The sequence below is a fragment of the Mobula birostris genome, chromosome 14 (assembly GCF_030028105.1).
Source record: "Mobula birostris isolate sMobBir1 chromosome 14, sMobBir1.hap1, whole genome shotgun sequence".
NCBI classification, from domain to species: Eukaryota; Metazoa; Chordata; class Chondrichthyes; order Myliobatiformes; family Myliobatidae; genus Mobula; species Mobula birostris.
In genome coordinates this window covers 81,568,142-81,590,909 of record NC_092383.1, presented here as the reverse complement: position 1 = coordinate 81,590,909, position 22,768 = coordinate 81,568,142, and the positions used below count along the sequence as shown (strand labels likewise).

At 39.8% G+C, this 22,768-nt stretch overlaps 1 protein-coding gene across 3 annotated transcripts in view; it reads left to right on the top strand.

Moving 5' to 3' along the window:
- Positions 1-13,355, top strand: part of tmcc2 (transmembrane and coiled-coil domain family 2) — a 155,246-nt gene extending 141,891 nt beyond the window's left edge. For all 3 annotated transcript variants that reach the window (XM_072278761.1, XM_072278762.1, XM_072278763.1), the window contains 2 exons: positions 3,172-3,307; positions 7,606-13,355. In XM_072278761.1, the coding sequence (XP_072134862.1) occupies positions 3,172-3,307; positions 7,606-7,917 (448 nt within the window). In that variant the 3' untranslated portion in view covers positions 7,918-13,355. The remainder of the gene's footprint in view (positions 1-3,171; positions 3,308-7,605) is intronic.
- The last annotated feature ends 9,413 nt before the right edge of the window (positions 13,356-22,768 follow it).

Here is a 22,768-nt window from a genome sequence, read left to right as displayed (position 1 = left end):
AACCTAATGGAGGAGGACAGCAACCAAGAGTGGGTGGTGGAGGTGTTCAGAGCTGTCTGCCAGCCTCTTGCTCGCTGTTCCTGGAGGAAGGGCCCTGCATTCGAGGTCTCTCTTCCCGCTCTCGCTTGATGCTGTCAGAGGATTGTGTCGGAGTTTTGGCTTTTGGGCAAAATTTAATTAACGCGATTTGTGGATTGGACTCTGTAGTTCACGTTATGATGTGTTTCTGGTTGCTCCATTTTTTTGTTATTTCATTGGGACGGCCTGCAGGTAATGAATGACGTGGTGCTAAATTGAACTGAACTGAGCAAAACTGAATATGCTTAGACTTTTTTAGTTTTGTATTTTATATCCTGTGTTTTTCTACTCATTTTTTGCTGTTTGTGCAATTTTGTTTTTTTTTTTAACATATGGGGGTGGGGTTTTCTTTGAATGGGTTTCATGGTTTTCTTTGTTTCACGGCTGTCTCTGGCAGGGCGTATCTCAGGGTTGTTTACTGCATACAGGCTTGGATAATAAATGTACTTGGAATTATTTAGTCTGAAAACAAACAAGATCAATAGTATTAAGAGTGGAAATGTGGGAGAAATTACCATTTGTTGGGAAATTTGTTGTCTGTGTGGCAGCAATACAATCCAAGACACAATCATAGAGGTAGAAACGTGTTATACTAAGTTTATATATTAAATAGTTAAATAAGTAGTGCAAAAATAGAAATTTAAAAAGTTGTGAGGTAGTGTTTACAGGTTCACTGTCCATTCAGAAGTCGAATGGCAGATGGGAAGAAGCTATTCCTGAATCATTGAGTGTGATCCTTCAGGCTTCTGTACCTCCTTCCTGGTGGTAGCAATGAGAAAAAGGCATGACCTGGAGATGGAGATGTCCTTAATGATGGAAGCTGTCATTTTGAGGCATCGCTCCTTGAAGATGATGTTACGGAGGCTAGTGCCAGAACCTGATAAATTAGATAATCACTTAAGATCATGTTTAGGGACAGAACACATCAACGCCTATCTGTATGATGCCATACAAAACAAGTGTCATGCAACTATGGATAATATTAAAAAAGAGTGGGAAAAGGGGTTGGGTACAGATATAGGGGAGGTTATATGGAATGAGGCTTTGGAGTATGTTAACTCCTGCTCTATCAATGCCAGGCATTGTTTAATACAATTTAAAATCCTACATAGACTACATTACTCAAAGGTAGGGATTCATAAAATATTCCCAGAGGTGTCCCCAATGTGTGAGAAATGCTGTCCTCAGAGGCAAATTTGTTACATAGTTATGCTTTATGTCCCAGGATACAAGAGTATTGGAAGCAAATATTTGAGGTCCTATCGAAGGTACTAAAGGTTCAGATAATATCAGAACTCTTTTTAATAATTTTTGGAACTTCTGCGAGGTCAAATAAATTCCAGGCTACCCAGCAACGACTCCTGACCTATGGCATACTTAATGGAAAGAAACTCAAACTGATGTTCTGGAAAAAGGAGGAAACTCCATCACTCAGACAGTGGCTGGCTGCATTAATGGATACTCTGCATCTAGAGAGGATAAGATACGTTATCAAGGACAGACTCAATGAATTTGAAAAAACTTGCAACCACTACTGTTGTATTTAGAAGAGACCGACAGCTGAACTAAGTGTGGGGGGCGGTAGGACCTAAACAGCACATATGGGAGGGGTGAGGGGAGGGGAGGGCTGGGAAGGGGAAAGGAGACGGGGTGGTAGGGTTTCCTCTGCTTTTTGCTTGTTTACTATACATACATTCATTAGACTTTCATTATGTTGTTATAAGAAAAGTAAAAAAGAAGCATTGTAGTTTAGGACATTGTCGGTTGTGGTTAAGCTGATGTTGTTTCCCAATAAAAACATTTGAAAACAAATGGAGGCTAGTGCCCATGATGGTGCTGACTAAGTTTACAAATCTCTGCAGCTTATTTCGATCCTGTGCAGTGGCCCCACTGCCCCCCTCCATACCAGACAGTGATGCAGTCAGTAAGAATGCTCTCCACAGTATATCTGTAAAAATTTGTCAGTGTCTTTGCTGACGTACCAAATCTCCTCAATATAGCCACTATTGTGCTGCCTTTGCAGCTGCATCGATATGTTGGATTCAGGTTAGATCCTCAGAAATATTGACACCATGAACTTGAAATTGCTCACTCTTTCCACTTCTGATCCCTCTACGAGGACTGGTGTGTTCCTTCATTTTGCCCTTTCTGAAGTCCACAATCAGTTGTTTGGTCTTACTGAGGTTGAGTGCAAGATTGTTTTGCTGCAACACCACTCAACTAGTTGATGTATCTCGCTTCTGTATGTCCTCTTATCATCATCTGAAATTCTGCTAACAATAGTTGTATTGCCAGAAAATTTATAGATGCCATTTGAGTGGTGCCTAGCCACACAGTTATGGGTGTAGAGAGAGAGTAGAGCAGTGGGCTAAGCATACATCCCAGAAGTGCACCAGTGTTGATTGTCAGCGAGGTGGAGAAGTTACTTCCGATCCGCACGGTCCTTCCTCAAGGAGCAATGAGCAAGAGGGAGAAGAGACCCTTATGTACAGACACCATCCTCTGGCAACAGCGAGCAAGAGGCTGGTAGACAGAGCTGGTAAATGCTCGTCTTCTGCTCACACCTCATGATTTTAATCTTCCTCACTTTTTTAATGGAGTCATTCGCACCCTATCTCCAGGCTTCTTGGCCTCGACGCTGCACACTTGCTTGAATACTCACCAAACACGCTCGGAGATTGCAAAGCACTAGATCACTCAATCAGCCCAAAAGCACACCATTAAAATGCAGATCATAGGCTTCAACAGTAGCAGAACCACATTTGAAAGAAAAGGATGCAAAAGAAGAGAAAGAGGTATTTTTGTAAACTGTCTGGAGGATGTTGCCCTTGGTTGCATTGTTTGCTGTCACCGTCTTCATCCAGAAATAAGCATGTTATAATTCAAACAGGAAAATTACTGAGATAAATAGGAATGAACTGAGTTCATAATTTGTCCTGTTGTCCATATATTTTATAAATACAAGAACTGCACTACCTAAAATCATCTTTTATTCTTTCTATGTGTTAGAATTTCTACTGAAAATGCTGATTGTTCACTTGTACATAGAAAGCAGTGCTTGGTTACATTAATAATTTTAAACTTTTTGTCCAGGTATGAGCGTCTAGAGGAGCAGTTGAATGATCTGACAGAGCTTCATCAAAATGAAATGTCTAACCTGAAACAGGAACTTGCCAGTATGGAGGAAAAAGTGGCTTACCAGTCGGATGAAAGAGCCAGAGATATCCAGGTACATCCTCTAAAAAAAATAGATTTGGTTGGTAAATATATCTGCAATCGGGAAGCATAGTAGCGTAGGTGTTAGTATAATGCTATTATAATGCCTACAACTTGCGTTCAGTTCTGCCACTGCCTGTAAGGAGTTTGTATGTTCTCCTCTTGACCACCTGGGTGCTCGAGTTTCCTCCCACATTCCATAGACAAACAGGTTGGTAGGTTAATTTGGTTGCATGAGTGCAATTGGGTGTCATGGGCTCTTAAGCCCAGAAGGGCCTGTTACTGTGCTGTATCTCTAAATAAAATAAAAATTCTCCTCCTTGGAGATTTTAAACATTTTTCTAATGGTGAGGTTCTCCTTAACAGGAATAGATTGCACTTTGTTCATCAGATAACTCTGGACCAAACTTACCTTTTTTTTAAAGCAATCTATTGAGTGGCATTAATGGCCGTACATATCTCCGGACCTCATTGTTTACTTCTCCCTCCCCATGTACGTAGATTAATTGTAGTAGTTTTAAGGTGTTTCTGAATATATCACTTTAGAATTTGTTTCACTATAACTCAACAAAATCTATATTGCATTGATGGATTTTGACAGTAAATTTTGTTGGTGTTTTTTTTTGAAGAGTCACGCTTAAAATGTGATTCTTTAATGTGAGACATTATTTTTAGTATGTGATCTTCAGTCCTTCCTTTTCTTCCAGAGCTGTGTGCGAGCAGAATGAATAGGGCCAGGAAAAAGCTACATTGCACTTGGTTTTGATTTGCCATGTGATAGACTCTGCTGGTTCTCTGGCTCAGCTTGCTTTTCCAACTAATCTCTCTAATTTTAATAGTTCATGATCCCAAATATCTGCTGATTTTAGTGTTTAAATTTACCCGGTGACTGGAAAATACATTCCCCTGTGAAGGGAATTCCAAAAATTTAGTACACTGAGCAAAGGTACTACTCAGTCCAAGATGTTTGAATCTTTATCTTACAGTAATGAAAAAATACCCTTTCAGTTTATATCCTTTAAAGTACTTTCAAGATCGGTGACATCACCTTTAATTTTTCTAAACTCCAGAGGGAATTGGCCCATTCTAATCAATCATGGAACACCCATCTCTTCCCAGAAATCGATATCATAAATTACTTTGTGATAGTAGTGACAGCCCTATTCTTTCAATGTGTAATATGTTTGCACATGGAATGAAAAGCCCTTTGTTGAAATCTTAGTAAGACCAGTTGCCATATTCCATTTATAAACTATTCAATCTTTTATCTTAATTTATTGCATTCCACCTCATTTCCTTTTGTTCACTATTTCTGCATATGTGCATGCAAACACTCCATCATTTTTATATTATTTATTGCTTTGGAGCTTTTCAAATATGCACTTATACTTATGATTTGGAGTGTCAGTTTTTTTTTATTGCCTCCCACAGCTTCCTTCAGGTCCTGACTTGTTAGGTGGCTTGACAAGCTCAAGAGATCTTTGCAATCTGGCCCAAATGAGCTGTCTTTACATTTCAGTCTGTGCCAGGACTCTGAGCAGACCCTTTCAGTATGGTTGGATGACAGTAGAATATGATCCTAACACCAATGCATGTGCTCAGGAGTTCTTTGTGGTGTGTGTCTCATGTTTGCAGCAGTCTTGTATTTTCTATGTTCATTGGAGATCCCTTATTGTAATTTCAACTAATCAGTTGAATTGACACATTAAAAAAAACATTTCTAATTGATTGCCCTATCACTATAAAGGGTGAAGTTATGAGAGGCAGGGTTACATGAGCTAAATTTGTCTCCCTTTGTGTGTATGAAAATCAAAGGTTTAAATGAGTTGCTCAATATGATTAAAGGAGTTGAGGACCTATATCTGGGGAGTTGAGAAAATATTAGCGTAAACCTTAAAATTTAATGCCAGGCTGTCAAGAAGCACTTTACATAAAATTTATTGAAAATTTGAAACCCTCTTCCCAGAGCTTGTTAAGGTTGTGCAGCATTTGAGCACTTAGTGAAATTGATTTTGATGGATGGAGGCACGGGGTATGTGGAACCAAGACAAAGAATGGGACTTGAGATATGATCAATAGTGGTCTATCTGGAGGAGGAACTGAAGGGTTGCTTTTGATCAAATGTTCTTATAAAATATAAACTGTTGTGTGCATTAAGGAAGTAGAATTTAATCTCTTTTTCCCTGTGTGGTACATTCTTTATCAGGAAGGGGAATTACAGATAGAATTGTTTTCAGTTATTTTGCACACTGTGCGTCCACATAAAACCTGGTGTTGGTGGGGGACAGTAGGCACGAATTGGGATATGATATGTCAGGCCATTAGATGTGAAAAATTGTTGAAAATAAGAGCTGAAGAATGTCTGTGGTGTGAATGTGTGTGGGTGTAAGGGAGGTTCAGGATGTTCATATCAACTTTTGCTCAAACAGGCTTTGATGCGGTATATCCAAGATAATCTTGCACTGCAAAATGTATTCTTCAGCCAAGGATACTCCCGATAAGTGCAACAGTGTTTGAATAGACACATTCCTGAACTGTCTGAACCAGTTCTGACTCATTCTAGGCTACTCTATGTTTTCAACTGACCACACAACACTGTAGCCACAAATTCAGTTGCTCAGTGCTCTTTAACCTTTTCAAGGACTGCAGATCTTTTGCATTTTTCACATCCCAGATGTTTAACAGCTGCCAAAGTAATTTTCTTGTTCTTTTATCCATCCTTAAATAATCCTTTTTCATTCTTCCTTTTTTATTCTCGCTTCCAGTTTAGATTTTCAGTTAGTTCCTCCTGCCAATTTTGTAATCGCCATTCATTCCAGACTGAATTTTCAGGTTGATTTTCAAATTTCTAATTGATATTGGAAAGTGGAATCAAATAATGGTCTGAAGCTAGGAAAATTACTTACTTACGTTAGCAAAACTGCTGGATACACATTTTTTAAAAAACTTGCAGATGTTTTTGTTTTGTATCCTCTCTCCTGCCTTCCACTGGGCCGAAGAGGATGTTAATAAAATTTGAGTTTCTGCAAACCAGAATTCTATGCTAAATTTGCATTGTCCATCAATTCTTAAGTCATTTAGAATGAGATTGCAAGGTTAATTTTTATATTGGTTAGAGATTCCTTAAATGTTTGAAAATTTTTTTAAAAGCTGGTGACAAACAAGGCTATGTTTTCTAATTTTGTTTTTCTTGTAGATTGCCTTATCATTAATATAAGGGGTGTTGGTAATACCAGGACTTTCCAATGTTCCCAAAATTTCCAATCTATATACCAGTCCAAGGTCTTTCATATCTTGTATTTTTCCCTGCTTCTATCACTTCCTCTGGCAGCTCATCCACATACCCAGCAAACTCCAAGTGGAAAAACTTGTCTCTCAATCCCCTTTATATCTTTTCTGTCTGTTGCTGTGTTTCTCTGTATCTCTGTGTGTCTCTGTCTCTCTACCACCACCCCCCCACCAAGTTTTAGATTCCTCCAGGAAACGGTCTGTGACAATGACCATCTACTTTGTTTATGAACTTTGTTATATTGTCTATAATTCATTTATTACCTAAACTTAATATCTGTAACATGGTACTGTGCACCTTTTGCTTTGTACTGATTACATCTCAGTTCCAGCCTTGCAGCAAAGGTGTTTTCCACAGCAACCATTCTATCTTGGATTGGATTCCTTGTTCAGTCTAGCCTCATAGTAATCATAAAAATCTCTCTTCACTGAATCAGAATCAGGTTTAATATTACTAGTATATATTGTGAAATTTGTTGTTTTGCATCAGCAGTGCAGTGCAATACATTAAAAATGCTATAAATTACAATAAGAAGTATATATTAGAAAATTAATTTAAATAAGTAGTGTAATAAGAGAGCAGGAGTAAGGAAGTAGTGTTCATGGTCTGTTCATAAACCTGTTGGGAGAGGTGAAGAAGCTGTCCTTGAAACGTTGACTATGTTTCTTCAGGCTTCTGTACCTCCTCTGTGATGGTTGTAATAAGGAGAAAGCATGTCCTGGGTGATGGGCATCACCTTTTGAAGACTCCTCTATTCTGGAGAGGCTAGTGCCCACGATGGAGCTGTCTGAGATTACAACACCCTGTGTAGCCTTTTCCAATCCTGTGTAATGGTCCCTCCATACCAGACAGTAATGCAACCAGTTAAAATCTTTAGAAACTTGTTTTGTCTTTGGTGACATATCAAATCTTCTCAAACTCCTACTGAAATGTAGCCACTAATGTGCCTTCTTTATAATTGCATCAATTTGTTGGTCCCAGGATAGATCTTCACTGTATTCTCTTTTGTTTGTGCTCGACAGGAGGCTCTGGAGTCGTGTCTTACCCGGATAACCAAGTTGGAACTTCAGCAGCAACAGCAGCAGGTGGTGCAGCTGGAGGGTGTGGAGAACGCTAATGCACGGGCACTTCTGGGCAAATTCATCAATGTCATCCTAGCACTCATGGCTGTCATATTGGTGTTCGTCTCCACCATTGCCAACTTCATCACTCCTCTCATGAAGACACGATTCCGGGTTCTAAGCACACTACTACTAGTGCTGTTCCTTGTTTCTCTGTGGAAGCAATGGGACAATATTGTATACTTCTCAGAACAGATCTGGTTGCCCAGTTGATCTCAATACATTTAATAACTGGCGGATGGCGCAGTTTTTTTTTAAACAAGGTTTTTGGAACTTGTTAATTTTCTCTTCTCGTCCACTGCCTTTGCCACTTCTCGTTGAAAACATGTTCAGTTTATGGGCACGTGCAACTGTGCAATTTGTGACAAGATGGAGCCCCGACAAAAGACAGAAGACAGCTGATTAAACCTCTCCTTTTTTGTAGAAGGTTTTAATCGAAAAGGCTCTGAGAAATTGTTTGCACGTACACTGATGCAAGCAATGAAGGAATGCAATATGTGGAAGACATTGCTCTCACTGTACTGTACCATTTCAGTATTTTTATTTGTTTTCTTAACTTATAACAAATATTTAATTTTTTTGAGGGAGGAGCAGGGAAAGAAAATGTATTGTTTGCGTGAGTGCTTATATATTTATTATAACTAATATACATTCAGTTATATAGCAAGAATGGTTTGCAAAATCCCTTAAACTTAACCACATTGCACATTCCTGTTTATGTGAAGCAATCTGTGAAACTCATTCAAGTTAATTTTTAAGGCACTCTGTGGAGAACTGTCGGAGATAATTTTGTTAGACAGCTCCAGTAACCAGTGAAGGAAATTTCATTTGGGAATGTTTGCAATGAAATCGTTAGAATATTGGAGGAAAATTCTTAGATGCCCTTGGCAATGCATTATTCCTGCAATGGACCATTTCTTTTAGTTTAAATTTTCCAGCGTTGCATTCTTCTCAATATACTTGTTTGCTGCTGCCAGTGATCAGTGCACTGGCTCAGAATGAAGTGGTAAGCGGGTGCATTACTGAATATTGAACGTAGGAAGTCTAGGGATCTCTCTTCAGTAGGAAGTAGGTACATTTATAACATGATGAAAAACATTTGAGTGTGTCATTAGGAATTAAGACCATCATGGTAAATGCTACTAATTAAATTATTTACATTTTTAAATGCATTTAAGTACAATAGTTTATTGCACTTTGTTCTCCCCACTAACACATAGCATTTGGTCTGTTAACTTGGCAGTGGCCTTGCCCTGTGACCATACTGAATCCAGTGCTTAAAAGCAAGAGGAGCTTGTTGGGATAGATATTAAAATTGCACAAGGTAGATTCCACCCCCATCCCATGCTGCAGCAATGCCATATTGTTGCAGGGTATGTTAGTGTTGTGTGTGTGTGAGTGAGAAAGTGATGTAAGTGATGCTTGAGAACTTCATTGGAACGTAGTGATTTTTTCCAGCCTTTTTCTTTGAGTTTGTTTTTAAAATATTTTTATTTGTAAGCAGCATTTGGAGGAAGAACAGAAGAGTATTCCCCTCCCCAAAGCAGCAACTAAATAAACAATACCGGATAGATCAATGTTGATCACCTTTTTGCTTTCTACCCCTTTATCCTCTTATTTTATTTTCACAGACCATTGTGAACAAAGGGTGAGCAAATGCCTTAATGGATTGATTATTTTATATCAGTAAACATGAAGTGAGGAACACAATGCAACACCGTAAGGGAGAGGTCCAGTGTAGCAACGTAAGAAGGAGATCGTGGCATGAACCTACACAGCAAGCAAAATCGTTACATATAAGCCATAAAATGGGCTGCAGAACAATCACATGGCTGTTTCCCATTACAAGCAAGCAGATTCTAAATCAAACCACCAACCACACATTTGGTGAAGAAAGTGCTTCTGCCATCTTAATCTCATCCAACTATGTGGAGGTCACTTTTTTTTTGCCCTATTTCACATCTTCTATCCTGGTGACCTATGGTTTTATTGGTGTTTAATGCTGACTCTCATAATTCCAATGAGTGTGCACTGTTTGCACAACGGCACATTGGATGGAGTAAGGGAAGGCAGCTGTGATAAGATTCCTCCATCACAAAATTGATAATTAGCTGAAAGTATCAGTAACTATGCTAGATGAAATGCAGGGGGAAAAAATTCCCAAAGACTACCACATCTCAACACTTGCTTTTCTGCTTTAGTCAGAACATGCTGCCTGTTTGTTAGTGCCAGATGTGGTTAAGATGGTAGTAATGTTATTTGAGTCAGTGCACATAGAGACAGGGTGGCGTTGTTGGGTGAGACCTGCCACCTCATGTTGCTGGGCATGAGCATTTTATGTCACTCATTCAGGAGGAAGTAGAGATCTTTCCCGACTATCCTAGCCGATGTTAAGTAGCATTAGGACAGCTTATTTTCTGCCTGTTATCAAATTGCAGTTTACGGCTCAGTTTGCAAAATGTCTGCTGAGTTTCCTTTATTTTTATAAGTATTTCTACAATTTTATTACTTCATCTGTATGAAGGGCGCTGTGAAAATGCAAATCTTGCACAAAAGGCATTGTACTAATTTGATAAGAAATGTTAACTTAAGCAGGGTCCAGTGTTACTAGAACTAGGTGTATAGGCTCAGTGGCCTGAAAATCAATGGGATTGGAAGTAATTTGCTGGAATCTGCCTGGGCTGTGGTCATTGTTATTATGAAGGCTGAGTGTGCAAATATATTAGACAGTACAGCTCTCAACTCAAATAAAGGAGAAGATCCCAGATTTATTTGCCAAATTGTAATGTAGCAGCAAGGGTGGTAGGAAGACCCAAACTGGCTTTAGTTGGGGAAGGGGAAGGGAAATCGGATATGGTTCTGTCTGCTGACCCATATTTAACAACTTCTGCATGCGTTCACATGCTGAGGTCGAGTGAGACTCCACTGGGCTAAATCCACAACTGAGCAGCATTCCTGCTGTGCCTTTGGGGCTGGTGCACAGGAATGATAGCTTGAGCAAGGTAGAGAGCGAAACTGTGTCAAAGCAAAGAGTCTATGTTAAAGCAGGGAAGCAGAGAAAATGAAAGCAGAAGAGCGAGAGACTTTAAAAAATATGAAATTAAATAGTTTAATCTACTTGTACTGCAATTAAACCCTATCACAGCATATTTGGTGCTAGTATAATGTGTGAGGATGTGGTGTCAGCGGGGTCTAACTAATCCATCAGTAATACACTTTGTATAACAGGAAGGGCGATATTGCAAGGTAATATGCTGTTAACACAATTGAAGTTCTCACCATTTAGGAAGGGATGTGCTTTCCTGTATGGGAACATCATGAGGAAAAAGGAGTGTACAGCATGAAGGGCATTTTCAAATCTCCAGTGTAACAAGACGTGTTTTAATATATGAAAAAATGATATAGGGGTGTTTAATTTCTAATTTGTTTGACAAATTTATAATGTTTATTTTTCCAGTTTTAATTCCCAGATGCATATTTACTAAGGAAGCTGATTTTGTAAACTTCACTATACCATTGCTCTCCTCACAACAGTGATATTAAAATACTTCTGATAAGAGCATCTAATTATAGTATGACAAGTTTACCTGGGTGTTTCCATCAATAATGGCCATAGGGATTTGAATTGAAAATTTAGGGACGAACTTAAAATATGGGATTGAATTATGCTTGCATGGCTTGGTCCATTTATCATCATTCCCAACACCATGGAACAGTGATCAGTGAAATACGTACATTAAAATAATTCAGAATAATGTTCAAGTAAACAGATTACTGGAACTAAGAATTACAAGTAGGTTGTATAGAATAAGATGATCACTGTCCCACTTTTTCATGTTAATAATTACTAGTCCTAAAGGACCATGATTTAAAACTTGGCATTTGGTTTTGTTAGTTTGAAACTGGCAAATCTCTCCTTTCACTTCAGGTGCCAAGAGCCGAGTCCGTAACCCATCACATTACATTCCTTATGATTATATTTAAACCAATGAACCAGTTACCTGGTGAAGTAAATTGTTATGCATGATAGAAATCTGAAGCAGAAATGGAAAATTCGGGAAAAGTACACTGGTCTGTCAGACATCTCAGAAGTGAACAGACAAGTTAGATTCTGGGTTATGAAACTTTAAAATGTGAAGATTAAGTTGCAGGCAGGCATGTTAATAGCTTCAGAAAAATGGGGAAGGGGTCAAATATACATTCACAGGCAAATTGCATGAAGAAGTGTGATTGGAATAATAGAATAGATTTGTATTTTATCATTTCATTCCTGATGAGCCTTTGAATTTGTAAGTGTATACTTGTTCTTATGTCAACCCTTCCCACTTTTTCTAATTGGGTTTTCACATATTCCTTATGTCTTTGAAAAATGATCAACAGTATATTCAAAATGAAAAATCAATAAAAACGTATGTTCTAAATCTTACCTACTCTCTCTGGGGAACTCCACAATTTTCTGTTTCTGGTTAAGTTAGTTACTGGGATTTAGTTTTGAATCTTTCAGAAAATAGTGATTCATGATAAAACTTCAGAAAATGAGATAGGTTGTTGTAAAGTCCATCGTCAAAGCACCAAACTGTCTGTGTGATTTGGTGTGTGGACAGATTCTAATTTTGCACAGCAGCAGCAAATGATGCTAGTAATTCAAATGCAAATGCATCTTCACTGCAAATAGTATGCAGTGGATATGGTTATGAAGCGGATGAGAGCTAAGTGAACAGGAAAAGTGTCATGCTGTAATTGCAAATCTAAGAACTTTTGGGTGGATGCTATTTCACAATTTTTGTATTTGCAATTTTGACACAGCCATTAAAATTTTCAAGTGTTGATAGTCATATAATGAAGTTTGTTAGACACAAAGTTAAAAACCAAAGTTTTCATTGTAGAAATGATTCCACGTTGGGGAAAATTTCTGCCATCACGTAGTGAACTTGTAAATATTTCCCACGTATGTGATTTTAAAAATTGCTCTATAATAATGGAATTCATTCCTCCTTAAGTATCAGCCGCTAGACAAATAATTTGATTATTCACCTTTTCAAATTTAAGAGTATTGTACTTTGAAATTTACTGCCACTTCCTGAATGGAGCTCTCCTTGAGAATCTTCAGCTCTTGCACCATCAAGCACTTTACACGGACAGAATAGACCTTTGTAGTAATCTGTCAAAAAGAAATGCGCTATTACATTGGTGCGCAAATGCAGGAGGTAAACGATCCTGGTTTGGGAGAATAGCCTCTGTGTGCTGTACTGTATTATCATTGTTGCACTGGACTATACTATGAAAAAACATGGCTAAGAGTTTGAATGCACAGGTCCTGATGCTCCTCCATTCTACTGAAGCAAGCTGTCTTACTCCAGTGGCAGACTGGTGGACCTCCAATTTTCGGAGGTCTGTTATTTCACTGGTTCTCTGAATGTCATGTTATTTACATTAAACAGTGTCACTAACTGAGGAAGAGCAGCATGTCTACCATTGATTGCAACTTGTGTTATTAACACTTTACCTTAATGTGGAGAGAATAAGTTATGGATCACAATATAATGCCTAGTTTATTTTGTTAGTAGGAGTCTCTGGTAATTAACCAGAGTTAGTTATTTATGAGTGTATGAAAGAAAACCAGTCTTTCAATTGAAATAAAAAGGATGGCTCCCTGCAAATGGTATGTTTTATTTTTTTACATGTACTATAATATTACCTTTTATGCCTTATGAGCTGGATCCCAATGCCAAGGTCCCAGTTGAAAAGAGCTCATGATCAGCATAAACAGAAGGTGGTGTTGGAAATCGAGGGTACATTTTATTTCCTCCTTAGAGGGTCATCATCTTGTTGTGCTGGAGAGGCTTGTGAGTTTCTGAGATCCCAAGAGCAATGCTGTCTGGTGTTTAGCTCCTGGTAGGGTCACCCATGGTGGTTAGGTCAATTGGGAGGTTCCAGACAAAGAGAAATCCAACTAAAACCTCCATGGAGGAGTTGGCAGAAGATGACACATCACAACGGAAGTGAAGGCAGAGGAAGGCTGCAGCAGTGAAGGGTCCCCTGTCATCTTGCATTCCATACCACTGGACCCTTATCCTGACCTGTCAAAGACCATGTGGTGGCTGCCCATGTATCAGCCTTCACACACTTAACAATATTACGCACAGACGTTCTCCGTTAACAGAATAGCCCCCTAGGAGAACGTCATACTGGACTTTAGTGTCACATGACATTTTATTTGCGGTGTATCCCCGATCTGTGGTGGAAAAATGTGGTTTGCTTTAGTTCAACGACCTTTGCTCCATGCCAGTGATTCCCTGTCCCTGCAAAAATAACGGAGATTAGGCATGATCAGTTTTCTGGCTGGACTAATGTTGTATCTTTCTGTTATATATGGCCACTTTCTAGTATAGAGAACCATGAAGAATGCATGACCTGCTATATTTTAATCTCGCTGTAGCCAAGGAAATTAATTTTTTTTAATTTAAAATTTCAACAAAAAGCACTCCCCTTCAACTACTTCCTTTTTGTGTTTAACTTAGTACCCAAAAAGCTCTGTTATGTCCCTCTTGAGGCAAGGCTACAGTGTGAGAGCTGATCCCGTTCAAAGACAACGTGTGTATTAAAATCTATTTGCTGTTCACATGGAATTACAAGGCAGTTTGCTTCAGTTGCACAAACAAAGTAATAGAACACGTTTATGAAGTGGATTACAACAGTTGTGCAGGATTTAGAACACAGAGTTACAGCCCAATTCAGCCCACCTATCTTCTGCTGACCTTTTAGCTTATTCTAAGATTAATCTAACCCTTCTTTCCACATAGTCCTCTGTTTTTCATCCATGTGCCTATCTAAGAGTCTTAAATGTCCCAAATGTATCTGGCTCTACCACCACCCCGGCACACAATTCATGCACCCACCACTCTGTGTGTGTAAATTTTTTTAAAAATCCTCAGAGATCAACCCCCCACCAAACTTTCCTATAATCACCTTAAAATTATGCCCCCCTTCTTTACTAATGTTGCCCTTACTAATTAAGAACCTATGACCCTTCCTTTTAAGTATACTCGCCAGTGCCAATTAAAACCTCAATATAAAATATATACAAATACAAAACTGGCTAAAACTAGTGGATATCTAAAAAGTACAAAACTATCTAGTCAAATGTGCAGTAAGACAAAGGAGATGGTGATGAACTTTAGGAAGACTAATCCTGCATTTTTCCCTATTACTATTGATGGTGAGGACCTACAAGAACCTGGGGGTGCACCTGGATGACAGGCTTGGGTGGAGCATCAACACAGAGGCTGCATACAAGAAGGGCCAGCGTCACCTCCACTTCCTGAGGAGACAGGTCTGTTGGAGTATGCAGGTCTCTCCTTCATATATTCTACCAGTCCATTATTGCCAGTACAATCTTCTATGTGGTGGTGTGCTGGGGCAAAGGTATCAACATGGGTGCTGCTAACAGGCTCAATAAGCTGATTAGAAAGGCCAGCTCTGTTATCAGAGTCAAACTGGACAAGCTGGAGGGTGTGGTAAAACAAAGGACCCTACGGAAAATCCTGGCAATTCTGGACATTGTTTCTCACCCTCTGCATGCCACCTTGGCTGAACAGAGGAGCACTTGTAACAATAGACTAAGACAGCTATGTGAGGTCATTCTTGCCCTCAGTGATTAAGCTTAAATGAGTCATCCTATAGCCAGGAAGTTGATGGCCTCCTCCTGGTTGACTGAGGTAACTTTTTTTATTCTTTCTTGCTTCTCTCCTAATATTTGTATATCTGTGCAATTGTAATGCTACCGTGACACTGGAATTTCCTTTGGGATCAATGAAGAATCTATCTATCTACAAGTAGATTAAGCCTATCCAGTTTTAATACTGTATAAACAATTTTCCTGTACTTGTTCTCTCCCACAACAGAGAACATGTGTGGAACTTGCACTGTTTCCTCGAGACACTTTTATTGATTGAAGGGCAAAGTCCACTGTGTTGCATTAAAGAATATAGAAACCTAAAGGTTATGTGTAACAAATGCTAATTCTATGGAAGTCGCAACTCCTTCAGCCGTTAAACTAACTGTAATCCACCACAATACTCTTTGTGTGATACAAGGTCCAAAGTTTATTTTGTTACTTAATAAGATAACCTGAGGTTAAATTATACCATTGTGCACTATTGATTGAATTATTCAATTGCTTGCACTGACACGCCCTTAACGTATGCTGACTGTTAAGCCATGTCGGGCACCTGCTTCATGTTTTATTGTCTCACCAGCTCCAGGGAAGAAGCTTGTAAAAACTCTGATTGTTTCTGTAGAGTTTATAGGTACTTCTAGTGTAAATGGTGATAGTATGTAGCAATTGGAGTAGTTCCAATGCTATTATTTCAAGGTTATACCTATTTTAAATTGTTTTCTCTTACTTACTTGTTACATGATATTTATTACTCAAAAGCAATTCTTACGGATGCTTTTCCACAAGCCCCAAACTACTCAAGACTTATCTGTATATGAAATATGTATACAGTTTTATTTTTTAAGGAAAATTTGGCAGTGTGGTGAGTCATAAGAATGGTGTAATCAGGGTGCAGAGCACAAGATGTATTGCATTTTTTTTAGGCCACCCAGAGATCCATTCTATGTGCAGTTCACTGTGCATGAACTTATTCCTGATTATCAGTCCTAAAATTAGGCATTAATTGTTTGAATAAATTCTTTGTTTACCAGAGATGGCTTTAAAGTATGTGTCAATATAACAAAGTTTATCAGGGTTTCAAACAAGAGCAATCTACAGATGTTGGAAATCCAAGCAACACACACAAAATGCTGGAGGATCTCAGCAGGCCAGGCAACATCTATGGAAACGAGTACAGTTGACATTTCAGGCCAAGGCACTTTAGCCAAGGTTTCAGGGATTATCAGGATTTCTAGTTTTGACCTTCGGCATTTCAATGTTTCTCCACTTCCAGTCCTATGCTAATCCCATGTAGATCATTTAATTCTGAGCGTGTGTTGACGACTTTGCATTACCTTGGGCTGCCGTTGGGATACGGTGTTAGACCAGTGCAAGATCCCAATCCTGTTTCGCTTGTTGAGATATACAAAATTATGAGGGGTATAGATAGGGTAAACACCTGTAAACTTTTCCCCCTGAGGTTGGGTGAGACTACAAGTAGAGATCATAGGCTTTGGGTGAAAGATTAAATATTTAAGGGGAACCTGAGGGGGGAGCTTCACTCAAGGTGCTGTGAGTGTGGAACGAGCTGCCAGAGGAAGTGGTGAATGTGTATTCAATTGCAGTACTCAAGAGAAACTTGGATAGGTACTTGGATGAGAGAAATATGGAGAGCTATTGTCCAGATGTGAACTGATTGGACTAGGCGTAACAACCGGTCATCACAGACTAGTTGAATTGAAGAGTTTGCTTTTGTACTGTAGTACTTTGTGACTAAGTGATGAGGCTGAGCAGTCATTACATGGCAGTGTGCCTGTGATGATCTGAATTACCTGAGCATACCTGGAGGAATGGACAGAAATCAGAGGACTGATCCTACCTCTGAATCCTTTACAAAAGGACTCTGTCCTAACAATAATATTGTAGTGGTCGGAAGGGAAAACAAAATTAAAACCTGAATAGTGTATGGATTTCAACAGGAAGCTATTTGAATTTAAATCTGAAGCGCTCAGATTCTGTGACCCTCCAGATGCCCAATTAAAATTGGGCTCTTTTCCCACAACTACCGAAACATACATTACTGCTGCGGAACTTAATACTTCTGAGATATTTTGAGGTGGTTAAAGAAACATGATTTTGGTTGGGAGGGAAATGTCTATGAAGAAACACTACTCGACAAATAATGAGCTACACCATAGTGAAATGAGTAAGGGTGCAGAATTCATTCCTCCCTTTTGGGTACTGAGTCCAGGGGAAGCTTCAGGAATTGTTCTACATTCAAATATGCACAGCAAAATGATTTGGGCATGAGTTTTCATCCGTACACAATATACAAATGAATATACACCTCTTACAAACAAAATAACTGGAAAGTAAAATTGTCAAAAATGGATTTTCAATAAGCTTAATCAGGAGTTATTTTATTCCCAGGATACTTGGCCCACAGTAATTCACTTCAGCTTCTATCAGTCCTGACTCCTAAGACCTGTCCAAGGAATTCCTGGATACATTCACTTGCTTCCAGTCTAGACGAGAAGCTGAAAAGGGCAGTGAGTTGGTCATTTCATTTTCACCCTGTTCTTCTGCTACTCCTAAAGGTGCTTATATTGCATAAGACTATTATTTATCAGTAGTGCTAAATGGTTATGCAGTTGGGAGTGGGGTGAAGGGAGTGAGGCTAATATGTCTGAGTCCTTTTTCAAACGTGTGTCAAGTGCAAGTATCTACTTCCCAGCAGGAGTGCACTTGACAGCGACAATATTGGTTAGAACTCATTGTCTCAAAGCCCTTTAACCACTGTTTTTAAAAATAATATTTAACGTGAAGCCATGTGCGCTATTGGCTTAGCTAATGAAGAAAAACAGATCAAAGGGTTTAAGGGCCATTTTGTAGGGTGTGAGATGGGTCTTGTCCCATCCTAAACAGACCCTCTAGGTTGAGGTTGGCTTTCATTTCAGGCTATGGGAATTAATTTGACTTTATTAGTGGCGGGGAAGGAAATATTTGGGTGGATGGTTTTTTGAGGGCTGTGGTGCATATCATCCTGCATTGCTTAACCTAAGCACATTCTTGTTGCCTTCCTGGATGCTCATGAATTTCATTGGTAGCAGACTACACCCTCCTGTGAGTTAGTGAGCATGTAAGTGTTTTTTTTTTAAGATAGACGCTGAAAACATCCTTGAACTATTTTTCCTGGTCATCTCCTGGATGCATTCACATGCTCCCAATCTGGAGAATGTGCTAGAAAGGTCAGTGTCAGTGATTACAAGAAAAGTGCCTGTTTCAGAGATCTTTGTTTGTCCATGCTGAAGATGTGGCCTCAGTGCTTAAGGATGTTTGTTAGGATAAGGGCCCTTGTATTGGTTCACTTGACAAGAAAAGAACCCAGGGTTTTGCAGAAAAGATACTACCATGGATAGAGCATTGGCTGATTGGCAGGAGACAAAAAGTGGGAACCTTATCTTGTGGCTCATTATGCCCGTGCTGTTTAGGGCAGCAATGGCAGTATTCAGGGCTTCCTTCATCGTGTCAGTAACTTATTGGTTTTCACTCCTGTCAGTCATGCAAGTCCCGGGTGGAGACAGGAACACTGTCACACACAGATGTAGAAGGATTCTTCATTGCTGTTTCCATAACAATATTGTTTTACCGGTTAGGGTTGTTAGCCCTGAGCTGAACCCCCTAACCTAGAGGACTAGTAGACTACTCTCAGTCTCTCCTCTACCCTTTGACCCATCTGGCATGGGTAACCCTACCAAGAGCCAAAGCATAAAACCCTGACTCCAGCCAACATAGCTCTCTGGGTCTTTGAGACATGCAAGCCTCCAAACCACAACAAGGTTATGGTCCTCTTAGAGAAAAGAGTAGGAATAAAGAGAGCCTTTTCTGGTTGGTTGCCAGTGACTAGTGGTGTTCCACTAGGTTCTGTGTTGGGACCGCTTCTTTTTACATCCTACGTCAGCGATTTGGATGACGGAATTAATGGCTTTGTGGCCATGTTTGTGGATGATACGAAGATGGGAAGTAGGGCAGGTAGTTTTGAGGAGCAGAGAGCTACAGGAGGACTTGGGTAGGTTAGGAGAATGGGCAAAGAAGTGGCAGTTGGAACACAGTGCAGGGAAGTGTATGGTTGTGCACTTTAGTAGAAGAAATAAAAGTATAGACTATTTTCTAAATGGAGAGAAAATTCAAAACTGAGGCGCAAAGAGACTTGAAAGTCCTTATACAGGATTCCCCAAAGGTTAGTTTGCAGGTTGAGCTGGTGGTGAGGAAGGCAAATGCAATGTTAGCATTCACTTCAAGGGGACTAGAATATAAAAGCAAGGTAGTGGATTCAGCCCAGTACATCACGGGTAAAGCGTTCCCAACCATTGAGTGCATCTACATGAAACATTGCCGTAGAAAAGCAGTATTCAATACCAAAGGTCCTCACCACCCGGGCCATGCTTTTTTCTCGCTGCTGCCATCAGATAAAAGGTACAGGTTCCTCTGGACCTGCACCAGCAGTTTCAAGAATAGTTACTACCCCTCAACCATCAGGCTCTTGAAAAAAAAGATATAGCTACACTCATTTAAGGACTCTTGTTATATTGTTGTTTTATTGTCTTTATTTATTGCTGTTTCCTGATATTTGCATATGCGCAGTTTTACAGTTTACATTTACTTTTCTATAGATTTGCTAAGTATGCCTGCAGAAAAAGAATCTCAGGATTGTTTGTGGTGGCATGTATGACTTCTGATAGTAAATTTTACTTTGAACTTTGAAGATGTATAAGGCACTGGTGAAGCCTCATTTGGAGTACTCTGAGCCCCCTATCTAAGAAAGGATGTACTCACATTGGATAGGGTTCTATGTAGGGTCATGAAAATGATGGCGGGATTGAAAGGCTCATTGTCTGAGGACCAGTTGATGGCTCTGGACCTGTACTTGCTGGAATTCAGAAGAATGATGGGGGACCTCATTGAAACCTATGAATGTTGAAAAGCCTCGAGAGAGTGGATGTGGAGAGGATGTTTCCTATGGTGTGAAAGTCTTAAGTCCAGAGCACCCAGCCTCTGAATAGAGAGACGCCCATTTAGAACAGAGATGAGGAATCCCTTTAGCTAGAGAGTGGTGAATCTAATTCATTCCCACAGGTGGCTGTGGAGGCCAAGTTATTGGGTATATTTAAGGCAGAGGCTGATAGATTTTTTTTTATTAGGGCATGAATAGATGGGGGAAGAAGTCAGGAAATCGTGGCTGAGAGGGAAATGAATCAGCCATGATGAAATGGTGGAGCAGACTTGATGGGCCAGATGGATTTGGAGAATTTTGGGGATGCAGTGTTGGTGAATCCCTCTGGTATTTTGAGAGTCCTATCTGCAGCAGACAGAAAGGTGGGGATTATTGCTTTCTACACCAATGACTCTGAGATGTCTTCCCTCTACCTGAATCATATCATCCCTCTACCATAGTTGATATCATCTCATCTATGTTCTCCACTTCTCCTGTTACCCCCTTCTTTGGAACAATGCAAGGATGGACTGCAGTTTGAAGTTAGACTGACGGATCTTGAACAGTTTCCCATTCATTGTCTAGGCTAGCTTCTCTCCAGTGAGAAGCTTGTTGTCAGTGAGCAAGAAATATTAAGAGCACTGGAGAATGACACAGCCTATGTCTAGACTTGGATTGGATCTATGGTGAATCCGTTGGTTGTCCATGATGTGCATGTCCTCATGTAATAGATGGAATGGAGACAAAGTTCTGAGGGCCATCAAATGCAGGAAGGCTTCTGCACACTTGACATTGTGGATGGGCTTGCAAGCTTGAAATGGCTATGAAAAGTGGTGATGCTGCTTCCTGCAATTAGTTTTTTTTTGGAAGTTGTCATATAAAGGATGTGTACGTTGGATTCTGTCCATCAAGGTCATAGTGATAAAGTACTACAGCACAGAAGCAGGCCCTTCAGCCCGTCCAGTCTGTGCCAAACAGGTTTAAAAGTTCAAAATAAATTTTGTTATTTACAACCAAAGTATGTATGTGTGTGTGTATATATATATATGTCACCATATACAACCCTGAGATTCGTTTACTTGCAGGCATACTCAAATAGATTAGATTAGATTATGAGGACACACAGTCCTCTTTTATTGTCATTTTGTAATGCATGCATTAAGAAATGATACAATGTTTTTCCAGAATGCTATCACGGAAACACATGACAAACTGACTTAAAAACTATCAAAAACCACATAATTATAACACATAGTTACAACAGTGCAAAGCAATACTGTAATTTGACAAGAACAGACCATGGCACGGTAAAAGTCTCAAAGTCTCTCGAAAGTCCCATCATCTCACGCAGACGGTGAACCTCCAGCACCGCCAACTTGCCGATGCAGCATCCTGGAAGCATCCGACCACAGTCCGACTGCGAGTCCGTCCAAAAACTCCGAGCCTCCGACCAGCTCTCTGACACCGAGCACCGAGCACCATCTCTGCCGAGCGCTTCAACCCCGGCCCCGGCAACAGGCAATAGGCAAAGCCGAGGATTTGGGGCCTTCCCCTGTGGAGGTTCTCCGTAATAAATCCGTAATAGAATAATAACCATAATAGAATCAACGAAAGACTGCACCAACTTGGGAGTTCAACCATTGTGCAAAAGACAACAAACTGTGCAAATATAAAAAAAGAATAACAATAAACAAATGAGCAATAAATATCAAAAGCATGATGTAAAGAGTCCCCAGAAGCGGGTCCATCGTTTGTTTGAACATTACAATGATAGGCCAAGTAAAAACGAGTGAAGTCATTCCTTTTAGTGCAAAAGCCTGACAATTGAGGAGATGACTTTGCTCAACTTCACTTGCCCCATTAGGTGTACAGTCTGTGACTTGGAATTGCTTAGATCACAGGAAGATGATGGTTAAGGATGCTCTTTTCTATGACCTTTGGGTTGTCGCCAAAATCAGGTTTGTCATCTTTCCTGAAGCTGGTGATGATATGAGGACATCTAATGTCCTTTCAGCCGAGAAAGGGGTAGGTTCTGAATTCACAGAAGAAGTTTGAAAGTGCAGATTTTAAATTCATAAGCAACTTTGTTATTTTGAGTTCTCCTCCTCCACCTACTACCCTAAGATCAAGCTGCTGTTCAGGGAATACTTAGTAGCTTAGCAGCAAAAGTAAATTGCATCTCGTATGACGGTATCTCTCTGGCAAGCCAAGCGTACACCCAGTTCACAGGAAACTTTGTGTACTTTCTGACTGGAGGTTACAGGATAGTCAGGTCGCTTTCACTCTGTAGGGGCCATCTTTCACACTGCAAACAGTCCAAGGGTGTGTCTGTTCCATTTCCCAGTGTTTGTGGGTCACAGCTGCAAGATTTTCATCACGTATTTCCGTGATAGAAATAGTTTTGACTGCAGCTG